At 39.1% G+C, this 13122-nt stretch overlaps 1 protein-coding gene across 1 annotated transcript in view; it reads right to left on the reverse strand.

The window, feature by feature from the left end:
* The window catches only part of LOC137272286 (laminin subunit beta-1-like), a 61286-nt gene extending 51413 nt beyond the window's left edge, over positions 1-9873 (reverse strand). The window contains exon 1 of the mRNA XM_067804648.1: positions 9580-9873. Coding sequence (XP_067660749.1) covers positions 9580-9873 — 294 coding nt within the window. The remainder of the gene's footprint in view (positions 1-9579) is intronic.
* Between the last annotated feature and the right edge of the window lie 3249 nt (positions 9874-13122).

Below are 13122 nucleotides of genomic sequence, written 5' to 3' on the forward strand. Positions count from 1 at the left end.
ATGAGCATCATCGGTGTGCGCATTTGGGAACCGATTACTAGTGTGGAAATGTGGGAAATGCAACGTGTAATGCTTAACTTATAGTCTGTCAACAGCTGGGACTTCATTTGTGGTAAATATTTTTTTCATATTTGTTTCAGTGCAAAAGTGTTTACATGTACCTTCATATATTTCTCTGTGATTGAATTGGAACTTATGTCACGGTGATCTCCTGTCAAAAGGTTACCTATATAAATGTCATTATTTTTTCGTGATTGTTTTGATGAACTAATTCCAGGCGAGGGTTCACATGTCTGGCATGTGACGTAAGCATGTGTTCCACGTGCATAACTTCGGGTCAGATTTAATAGTCATTAATCAAGTCAAATTGTTTCATTGATAACAATAAACACCCAGCATTCTTCCTTGCGCTGGTATTTGCAAACGATGTAGTCCCAAAGACTATACATTCTTACCCACTGTTAAAAACATCCAGCTATCATGGACTACTTTAAACCATCGTAAAGCGTTTACGCGCGGTTATGTGTCTCCAGGGTTTGAAAGTTCGTTTTTGCACTTAATTTCAGCATAATCCCATACCTTTGAGCATAAGGTACCTTGTGGTCATACCTGTCCTGACTTTGTTGGAATTAAATGCAGCATAAAATACTGTCTTTCCACCCCCGACCCCCCGACATACCCCACCCCGAGTACTTGTCTTCAAGGACAACAAATGTACAATGTGAAATTTCAAAGCCTTAATTAACAGTAATGTGTAATACCGCCATGATTTTCTTGTCTGTCAGTTTTCATTGTAATTAAACTTAATTTCAAAATATTTTACTGACTGATAAAAACCACAAATCAAAAAAGAAAACTTTTATTGTTTATCACCTGTTAACGAATATCCACACGCACACAGATTCATTTTCATTAATCGTCTTCCAAAGACTCCAAAAACCTTTTGTTAAACAAGTTTTTGGGGTTTGTATTTTGTATGTAACTTTCAAAGGTAAAAGTTTGTTTCAGGTGTTTCACATGCATGTCACCTGTATATTGGCCCAGGGTTTTATATTCAAGCCATATTTGTAGATGTGTGCCAGTGTTACATGCTTTTTCCACCTCTGTAATTATGTGGGAAAGTATTGTTGTTGTCTTACTGGTATGGAAGCATCTTGCAAATCACCACTACTTGTAAACAGTTTTTGTTATTGACAACAACAGAATCTAGTGAATAATATATCAAATTACAACTTCTACAACTTCTATAAATTTCAAAGTTCGTCATATGTCGGCTTCTTGGAAACCAATGGTATTTCAGTGATAGCACTTCCGTTCAATTAAATAATAGTCCGTCGGCGCACGTTCAACAGGTACTCAGTGAACACCTGTCGCCCTACGTGTTTCACCAGTCAATACTCTGCACTCCGCCCCATTGTAGGAATAAGCGGTGACAATACAAAAATATTCAATAGCAAACTAGCGCGGAAATTCATATCTGAGCATAACACTCTGATCACGAACTGAGGAAAGAATGAGTCAATGCATGATAATTACTGGCACTGGGAGGGTGGGCCGAAAGACCTTACTTGAATGTAATTTACCTACAACGATATATAATCATTTTCTCACTAATTCCAGTTATTTTCCGATTAATACTCTACTCCATTCGGAGTGTTGGATCCCTGTCAAATAGTGGCCCATGTCAGCATTACTGGAAACTCCCGGGCACCGTTAAGCACCCAATCTGAGCGAGCGCTACGACTGTCGCGGGTCAACATTAAACGTTACGTTCACCTTAACGCTCAGTGAGTGAGTGCGTGAGTGCGTGAGTGCGTGAGTGCGTGAGTGCGTGAGTGAGTGAGTGAGTGAGTGAGTGAGTTTTAGCAATATTCCAGCAATATCTACTAGTATCTATCTATCTCATTGTCCCCATGTGGGGATTCGAACCCGTGCCTCCAGACACTTTAACCACTTGGCTCCCCTGCCGCTCCTTTAGCGCTCAACTTAAATAATGAATAAAAACTCACTTTAATGATGAATACGAATAGCATGCTCGTGATAGAGTATAAATCATGAAACTGACTAACTCATTTCTTATGAATGTGATTTGTAGCTTATATCAACGACTGTCGCCGAAAAGTAAAGATGATGTCATCTATTGTTAATGACGTCAGATCCTGTTATTTCTGGACTCACGTGACCGAAAAAGAACAATGCATCACTTAATGAAACTTACAATTACAGGTCATATATCTCCTGCTATTGTTCGGAATCTAAACCTAATCACTCCGTCAGATAATCAGAATTTTTTTTCTTCCGAATTTAATTCCTTTCCCTCTGAAATGATGACGTCATTATGAATTCATCACCCATGATCACTGATGATGGTTGCAAACCGCACCTATAATGAATTTTGTTATTTTACATATTTTTAACGACCTTATGACGACCTTATCTGGTAGTAGATGTTGTTGAAAGAGATAAAGCATGTGTCGTTAATAGGAAAAGGGTATCACACCAAACAGCTTTCGAATAACTGCCCAAGAAAATCGTAAACAAAGTTTTGAATCTGTATGAAATATCTCATTCGCGCACAATGTCTGTGTTCGATCATGAAAGTGACGGCGGCTGTGTTCCGAGCTAATCAATACATCCCGGACTTAGGGATATGGAGATCAATAGTCAGTATATGTACATACAATCAGCTGGTAAGCGGTTCTTTCAAAAGTAAACAGCCCCGGTGTATTCCGGCAACATCTTGACGCGAGGCGTGTAGGGCAGCGAGCGCGAGAGATGATCGGACTCTGTAGACATGAACCCGATAAATCTGGACAGAAAGCTTGAAGCCGCTCGATTGTGTTATGTATCTCTCTGTCTGCCTCTCTCTGTGTGTCTCTCTGAGTGTGTCTGTATCAATGTGACCGCGTGCATACGCCCGTGCTTAGGTGCGTGTGTGTGCGCGCATGATGAACGTGAATTCGTATTTATAATGTATTTATAAACATCGTATTTATCCACGCACCCGTTATATTCTAACTGTTCAAATCACATCATAAATTGTTTTTATTTACATTCAATGTTCTTTTCATACCGTTGTTTGATTGAAATATAGTTCTTTGTTACCAATCATAAGCTACGGTCTGTGCGTGAAACAACGTACATTCAACAGGGACAACGTTTAATTTCATTAGTAACTTGATGAAACAGAGACATGTAGAAAATCACAATTCACGAAATCCTTGTGCTGTGTGAACGTTTGGCACTAAATGAGATGATAAAAATACTGACCCCCGAAGATGCAGGTTGGAAGTCTTCCGCAATCGTTACTTGTTGTATATAGTTGCTAACGGGATCAGGTGGTCAGGCTCGCTGACTTGGTTGACACATGTCATCTTATCCCATCTGCGTCGATTTATGCTCATGCTGTTGATCAACAGTTTGTACAGTCCAAACTAGGTTATACTTACAGATAGCTGGAATATGTCTGAATACGGCGTTAAACAACAAAATTTCAAACAATCATTTATCAAAATATTACACCAAACAATAGTGAAATCTCAGTGTCCGTATCGTTTGGCAGTGTATCCTATTTCGTAGTGTGCACTTTGAATTGGGGGAAATGAGGTTTGGCTCAACTGGCAAAAACCTTGCAGGTACATTGGAACATTCGCAATGTGGCAATTGAGTTCATAACAACTGGTAGCATAGCCTCTTGAAAACTGTAATTCGTGTTCGTATTAGTCATGCCTTATGACGTAACGAAACCCATTGTTTATCATATATCAATCACTTAAAATACGAGGATCGATCAAAACGTATATAGCCTTGCCTGGAAATTGATACAAATGCAACTGTTTTTATGTTTCATTTTTCTATATATTATCTGTCAACCTCAAGCAAATTGGTTTCGCTATGTTCCAGTCTCATGTTGACCTTAAAGCCGCAAAATCTGCAATAAATGCACCACCGATTTCAGGAAACAAAACATGCACGAACCACTTGTGTGTTTCAGATAGATAGAACTCCGCTACAATCAAACTGAGCTAATAAAGTGCCATGCAATTTGAAACTACAATCGTGACTCCCTTTATGATGTTTCCTGACAGAGCTTTCAGACAACGTAATCATAAGGGCATAATGTTTTCACTGATTCATACATAATGCAAAGGGTTCAAACTATAACTGAATGTTCACCTAAGTGTCAGCTCACAATATAGTGTAAACAGTGCCAGAATAAATATCTGGACACAATGTTTTTGAACGATCAAGATGGGGTTGTCATTAAAAAAAACAGCACCAAACTAAAAATAAATCGAGCAATCCAAATCTATGACTGTTGATTATGACGGGAAGTCATCAAATACTATTATGAATATGTTTTACTTGATATCATCTGGGGGCATACCATTATGCAAAAGGTACCAAATCACAGATCGTATTCCATTGAACGATCAAGATGGGGTTGTCCTTAAAAAACAACAGCACCAAACTGAAAATACATCGAGCAAACCAAATCTGTGACTGTTGATTATGACGGGAAGTCATCAAATACTATTATGAATGTGTTTTACTTGATATCATCTGGGGGCATACCATTATGCAAAAGGTACCAAATCACAGATCGTATTCCATTTTCTGCAATTTTGTAGAAATGTTATACCCCTACGAGTTGTGATGATTAAAAAATCTTGTTACCCACATATGTGAAATTTTGGATTTAACTTTCCCAAAGATTCCTTCAAAATAAAATGGAAGCTTTTCAAATATTGGACACCGGGTGTCACAGGGGCACTGCGCGTTGGGCAGCCGTAACGGCAGTTGCTGCATCGAAGCAGCGGATTCTCATCATCATGCACACCATGGCCTCCGTTCCAGGGAGGTTCTTGAGGAAAATATGCATAGCAACGACGTTGAAATCACTAACTGGCCACACTTTGACATTTACACAGGCTCTGAAATCTTTTTGTTGTGTACAAGTATTGATAATGCTAAAGTCAGTATTTGATATGCATATTGGCACTAATGATGCTAAAGTATTTTACCTGTATCCGGTTAGCAATGGCAATTAAGTGTTTGTTTGTTTGTTTGTTTGTTCGACGCCGCAGTATTCCAGCTATAAGACAGCGGTATGTAAAGAATCGTGTTTGGACCAGACATTCCAGTGATCAACAGCATGAGCATTTGATCTGTATACAGTCATATTTTGGTAAAGTCAGTATGTGTCGTGTATACATGTATCAATAACACGCATCAACTACTCTTGATTAGCTTATTAATATTTTGTAATATTATGGTTGGTTATTGTGTTTGAATCAGTTGATTATACGCACTGGAAGGTCTGGTATGTTATGTCAAATCCTTGCAGTGCTTTCACCAAGTTACCATTGTTGTTTGATGTTTTTGTATGTTGTTGTTGTTGTTTATATTTGTTTTGTTGGCCTTTGTTTATTATGGGTTTTTTATCTGCTGTCTGTTATTGTGATTGTTTTTATTAATGTTGGTCGCAGTTATTGCTTGTTGCTTGTTGTCGAGAAAGTGAAGGAATTGGTAATTGGTGGTGAGCGCTTTTTTCGTTTGTTTGTTTGTTTGTTTTTGTTGTTGTTGTTTTGTTTGGTGTGCTTGTTTTGTTGTTGTTGCTGTTCTTGTTATGCTGGGGGTTTTATTACTAATTTCTCCGGGTGAACCGTTTAATATTCTCTTACCACGCCCATACGTTTTCCCCTTAATTAACCTTTTACCTGATGTACACTAATGACTGTAAAACGTTTCAGCTCAGAGGTATGGTATGGATGTATGACTCACCTTAAGTTCAGATCCAGAGACGATATTCTGGAAAGGTTCGTAGTCCTAAGATGTCTTAACTTTGATCGTAGCCAAAAATGTCCTTAAGATAAGACGTACGTAGGGTTACGAACGTTTCGAGAATAGCTAGACAGCTCTTATTCACGAACACATAGTATCATCACAAGGTGGGGAATACAGTTCTATCTATATTTGCCATATCTACATTTATACGTCCAATGTAATTTGTCTCTTCGTATGATCGAGACTGGTTTTCTCATTATACGTAACATAAATTATTAATCGTGTTAAAAGGTTGATGTGGTGAATGAATTATGATTATAGATATATTCCAGCAATACAACAATGGGGTGCAATATGAATGAGTAATGTAACACACTGAAACCTGGCTCCCGACGTGGGCAAGGGTTTAACCGCTCGACTAAACCAACACTCTTGATAGGCTATACGTTGTCAAAGACAGGTCAATATCTCGGGACAATGTATGTGCAAATGTCAGCTGGAAGATGACAAATGCAGACCACTTTGTTACGAGGCCAGTTCAACATACTCGGCAATGTTCCCCGATACATTAGCTTCCAGAGATGTATACAACTCAAAAGACGTTAAGGATTACTTCATACAGTTAGTTATAGGTAATGCAAAAACTGCTGAAAAACACGCATGTGAAACATTGGTAACGCTTAACACACCCATATGTACATTACCTAAAATTTTGCATAAGGAACTGTAAGAAGAATATCCGAAACTCAATAAAGTCAAATCTCAGTTCCCGCTACCGCCACACACAACGTATCAAATCACGCCAGAACGACCAATGAAATGCCTAACAGGAAGCGGACAATAGCCAATCAGAAAACAGATTTTTTACGGCTCCAGTTTTCAGCTGATGACTTACATTTCAGACTTTTGAGGCTTTTAAAAATAGGTTAATAAGGTCATCGTTTCAAAATTTGAAAGTGAAGTAAGGAAATTGTTCCACTGTCAACAAGATGGTCAAGATTGTATGACACTAGACCCCGCGGCCTGTCAAAATTTGTAAAGCATAAAATGAGTTGGTTAGTTGGTTGATTGGCAATATTACAACTGTATTTGTTGCGGGTTGTATATATTCCAGTCTGAACCAAACAATCCAGTGGTTAACAGCATGAGCATCGATTGATATCATGTGTCAACCAAGTCAGCGAGCCTGTCTAACCGATCCCTTTACACGTGTTTTCACGACAATGAGCCAAAGAGACAGACAGTCAGTGAATTTGACGGCGGAATCTGTCTTCTGAAACCCACCTCCTCTCTGCGAATTAACCTTTTCGAGCTTGTATGATTAGAAAATACATTTCAAGCGCACTTTCGTGAATCCTGTTAGCGATGCTATGATTGGTATGAATCAAAGTCATTTAGACGTGACTCGTCACGGGATGTTCTCAAATCATTTGTTAAGCGGTAGCGAGAACTAAATTTAATATCTGATAATAACCACATTGTGCATTCACTAGTAGTGTATAGCGCGATGCAGAATAGTCCGAACAAGCAGGCCTCCATAAATGACTTCCCATTAGAAAACCCCCGCAGGAATGATAGACAGAGCATTTAGATGTGCATTGCAGTCTACCATCTCAAAGCTTCTGGAACTTAGTATCTGAAGCCGTGTTAGCATTGATACGAGCAACCTGAAATGATGAGTGGTTTGGTTGTGTTGACTGGGGTTGGTTTCGGTTCTGGATATAAAGAACTCCAGAGGTGGGACCTGTTCCGTAATTTTCCCGACAACGTTACTTGTTTCCAATTACAATATGATTTACCGTGGGTCTCTGCTAGCATGTATCTATGCACTACTGAACGATTCAGCCGATGTTGGTAATTTTGATAAAGGGGGTTTATTTTTCTGCTTGAAATTAAGCATAGAGATCATCATTAATAGCACATTTGTGTCGCTGGTGAACAGATGGCTTTTTTAATAATATACATTAAACTTCATAGCAGTTTCTAAAGGCCAAGGTGTAAGTTCTCTTTAAAATTTCTAACGGTGTCCTTAATCTTGATAAGATTTCGTTATATCCAGACTTGATTTCAATGAAACCTTGTTAACTCGAAATAGCGTTGCTGTAATTAATATCAGTTATCTGGGGTTCGAGACAACCCACTGCTAGAGCATGTTAATAAAGGATTTCGTGGATACTCCGTAATGTTATATCAAACAATCGATGTATCGAGTTAACGGTGTTCGAGTTAACATGTTTTCGTTGTAGGGTGACTAAATACAGTGCTTACCAGGGCCTCCTTTCACAAAGCACCAAAGTGATCGTAAGTCACTAGGTCACCTTAGTGCAATGTTAAAGAATGTGAGTTAAAGGTTGCTTCGTGAAAGGAGCCCCTGGATGTAGTCCAAACCTTCAGGCTCTCACATTACCCGTAGCTTGACAATGCTATTAATTATAACAGCAGCCCGGACATTTGTACTACAATACCATCATGCATAGTTACACAGCTGTGTAGACCCGGCGTTGCAGCATGCCCAGCGATGTAGTGGCACCGATCGGGGACGTGGTAGCTGGGGGCGTAATATCTCGCCATGTAACATTGTAGGGTGGGCTTAGGAAAGGGTAATATATTTAATAACCAGTGGCTGACATCGTGAGCAAAAATTAATCATCGGGCCCCCATAGTTCTCAATACGTCAAATCAAGTTTTAAGTCAAATCAAGGTTCAGTAAATCTGAAGAACTTTGGAGTAAAGTATTTAATATCCCCATGGCAACGTCCCCGAGCGGAGGTAACATAGCAACACTCGTGCGAGGCAGCATGGGAGTAATGTAAGTAAAATAATCTTACCACGGTAGGAGGAAACAAAAAACACATTCATTTTCAATATATGTTTCAATGAAAAACATAATAATATACATATCACTGAAAATAATAAGTATATATAATTATTTTTAACAGTCCATACTAAACCAAATGCAGTAACATCCAAATATTACCATTCAAATCATATAATTCAAAGATACGCATAGTTATATTTACAAATATAATCCATAACACAGTCAGCAATGGTACACATAAAACATGGAAGTCACATGCTTAATGGTGTATACTGATTAGTCCACGTGAATCATAGAGGTAATGAAAGAGTATTCGCCATGTACACAATGATAATTAATCATAGTCTTTAAAAGTAACTGAAACTGGTAACGCTCGTTACATCGAAGGATATTATGGTTATACGAATTTTTTTAAAAATCATGAATATAACGTGGCGGTCAGATATGACCGAGACACCCCGGTCGACTTATAAAGGCGACACTGTGGTCATCCTTACAACAGCATTACTCGAAAATTTTACAAGACAATACAATTTAGTTTCTAAAATCAAACATTACGTCATAAAAAATGAGTCAGATTTCATTTAATACACAGCCCTCTGATCAATGATACATTTTTTCCCTCCAATTTTATGATTTTTCAGATTTAAAAAGAGATGTGTGATGTTGCTGTTCATATGAGGAACATGTCGATAGGCTGAAAGTTAAGTGAGAAATCTAGTGTTCTTCGTTCTTCCCCGTAAGGAGATATCAGGTGAGATATATATTACAGCTAATATTCAACATACTACTGTAATGCCTTAATATGTTTAGCTCTGAGTATTACGTGTAGGATGCTCATGCATAATGTATAACGGACAAGGGTGGCTAGGAGCAATTACACTAAAGTGTATTACAAGTATTGGTTTAATAATATATACTGCTCTATTACAAGTGACTAATTTAACGTGAGTGTTTGACTCACGAATGCTCACCACATCTCCAAGTCGAAGGTAGTAGTCGGTCGTAGTTTGTCCGCAAGTGACGTCGGGTGGCGTTACCGTCAACGTCGTGTTAATGTTTTCGACGCTCTCCGGCGAGGCATAACAGGCCATGTTTTGGCCGGTACTAGACACACAGTTACGATAGGGCACTGCAGAATTGGTACATATTATCACAGAGAAAAGCACAACACAATACACAATCCACTGGATGGAGAAAGACGTCTCACTCTTTCCCCTGTCGATATATCTGTGATCAGACATGTAACCTGGAGGGGCAGCTGACATTTTGAAAAGATGCTATTCGTTTCCGAATGACGCTTAAAGGATAATCCACGATGAAAACTAACACAAGCTTTCTTAAACAAGTTTGAAACTACATCTTACTGTGGGCTACTTCGAAGATCGTGAGTTCTCTCACATTGACGTCCCAACACATGTTGCACACGTCGATACTGGTGCACGGTTTGTTGCTGATTGGCTGAACCCTTGTTGAATGACAAAGTGTAGGTAGGGAGAATTTGAACAACGTGTTGTCTGTCGTTTATACATACACGTGGTGTGCGAACGCCGCTGACCTACAAATGGTTGTCGATATCTATTAAATTCTATCACGCACTATATGTTTAAATTCATATGCATCGATTCTGTATCATGAGGCTTAATAAAGAGATCAATATCGTTTAACACTTTTTTTTATAAATTAACATTGTAGAAAACCGATCGAAGTAAGAATTAAAGAACACTGGTAGTCCAGGGGTTATAGTGTTCGCTCATCACGCCGTATATCCGGGATCAATTCACCAAATGCGAATAATGTGTGAAGCCCACATCAGCTGTCCCCTACCGTGTAATTTCTGGATTGCTGATACAGTGCGCACTTAATAAATAAACAAACAACAAAATACCTGATTCCGAAATCAAAACCTAAAGTCCTATTAGGCCGATTCAAACGGGACGTTGGGGTAGCCCAATGGTTAAAGCGTTCGTTCATCACGCCTGAGCCATGGGTTCGATTTTCTACATAGGTACAATTTGTGAATTCCATTTCTAGAGTCCCCCGGTGTGATAGCTTTGTCCATTTTCCATTTCACTCTTGCTTGCTGTGATACGGATTGTGACCAGACAGGGGCGGTGGTGTAGCCTAGTGGTTAAAGTGTTCGCTCGTCACGCCGGAGACCCGGGCTCGATTCCCCACATGGGTACAATGTGTGAATCCCATTTTCTGGAGTCCCCCGCCGTGATATTGCTGGAATATTGCTAAAAGCGGCGTAAAACTAAACTCTTTCACTCACCCACTCAATACAGTCGAACCCCGTTTATCCGGACGTTTTGGTTTCACTCGAAAATCGTCCGGATAGCGAAGACGTCCGGACACGTGAAAATTAAGTGAAAGCAAAATAATTTCATGTACGAAACAGTGTAGTCTGTCGTACAGACCCTGAAGTATATATATCCAAGAAAGCTCACGCAAGTCTAGAAAATGTGGCAAGTCTAGATTTCCTAAGCTTCAGGAAAAATGAAAATGAAGAAAGTCTCAGGGCTCCATTTCATTATATATATTTTTTCACTATGAACGTTTTTTTCTGTAAAATATGTTCATTTCACAGACTAGCTGTTAGTCTAGTAACCGTGAATCGTTACAACATATAAGTGTACCGATAATACATGCAAAGCGGAACGCAGGTTACCATTTGTCAGGTTGTCTCGGACGTAATCATGTAGCATGTGGAGCATCAGATGGTAGGTTACATGAAAAACGTAAATCGATGACAAAATGTGCTCCGGATGTCCATTTCAGATGTCTTTTTGGGTGGAGAATTTTCGGGCCGACAGAGTGCAACGGCATCGGAGATCGGTCTGCTTTCGAAGAAGGATTGACAAGACACCCGAAATCATTAGGATATTTAAAGACATGTGAAGATCTGTAGAACTGTTCTCCAGTAACCCATGATTGTCGTCAGAGGCGACTAACGGGATCGGGAGGTTAGGATCTGACTTGGTTAAAACGTGTCATCGTATCACAGTTGCGTAGATTGATGCTCATGCTGTTGATCATCTGATTGTGGTATCCAGACTCCCTTACTTACAGACCGCTGTCATGTGTGTGTCTGTGTGTGTGGAGGTGGGGGTAGTGCTGAGTGCGGCGTAAAACTAAACTCACCCATTCACTCACTCTACTATAGTGATGCATACCATGCATCGCCTAACAGTTTCCACAATATACCGCCTTGTTTGTTAGACTGGCGACTGACTTTTTCCTTCTGATTCCTACCTCTTTGTATTTCTGGTACCAGCTGTTATTTTTCGATATCCCTTGACAAACACTTCATCTCTGAATATACGTAATTTTGATAGGAACAAACAAACCCATTCAAATTGAAAAGGAGACCCGGGGAGAGCTGGGGTTCAGAACTGATACCAAGGAAATCTAGACTTGCTTCATTTAGGGCTTCACACATAGAGCTTGGCAGTGGGGAAAATAATGTTGTTCAGAGACAGTGAGACACGATATCTCAAACTTCAGGAATAATATACGTTGACAGAAAGTATTCACAAAGTCATTTATTTATGTTTTTAACTTATCCCAAATAATGTAAATATTTTGACAGATGTTTTGACAACAATACCTCAGCCTCACAATATTGATAAAATACTAGGTATATACTTTGCCAAGAACGTCAGTATGCATGCGAGTCTCTCATACCTCACAATATATGATGAGGGGTATGTAAGACACAGTTTGTATGTCACATCCAGTCGCAGCCTTATAATGGAGATACTAGTCTTATACAAATCACGAATCGATACTCTTTTTTCAGCAATAATGATTAATCATCGCCTGTAAAAGACCACATTTCAGATTGTGTCAGATAAATATACTATAGGCCAAGTTCAATATATATCAGCGGCAACATACAAAGAGTGTGCCACGTGGACACGGATCGGCCACGCCCATAAAATACATCACGGATAGATAATCAATACCGAACAATAACGTAGGAAGGAGACGTGGATTGTGATCAACTTTTTCCCGTCCATGTTTATTTCATCCATTTATCACTACACTGACTCACCGATTCTGGGTGTTATCTACCATGAGAAAACAAGAAACTTCTTTAAAATAAAAATTTTATGTCCTGCAATTAATAGATACTATAACAAGATGTAAATTGTGAAAAAGATAAATGTTTTTTAGGTTGAGGTGGACAAGTACATGTAAGCACATATACAACCAATATATAGTTTAGACACATAGGGACTTCTCCAAGCAAAAAATGGGTAACCGGTGGATTCACCTTCTTGCGTCTCACGGGCAGTGTCGTATGCGCTTTAAACATGAGTTATGTTAATTGGCAAGGTGGTTTCAGTGTACAGGCTCTATAAAGAAAGGTTGTTTTTCTTTTTGCGGTAAACCAATACAAAATGTAAACCCTTAACCCCAATACAGGTAGTTGTTTAAGCGAGTGAGTGAGGTTTTACTCAGCTTTTAGCAAAATTCCGGCGGATGACACCAGAAATGTGCTTCACTCCTTG

The sequence above is a fragment of the Haliotis asinina genome, chromosome 2 (assembly GCF_037392515.1).
Source record: "Haliotis asinina isolate JCU_RB_2024 chromosome 2, JCU_Hal_asi_v2, whole genome shotgun sequence".
Taxonomy (NCBI): Eukaryota; Metazoa; Mollusca; class Gastropoda; order Lepetellida; family Haliotidae; genus Haliotis; species Haliotis asinina.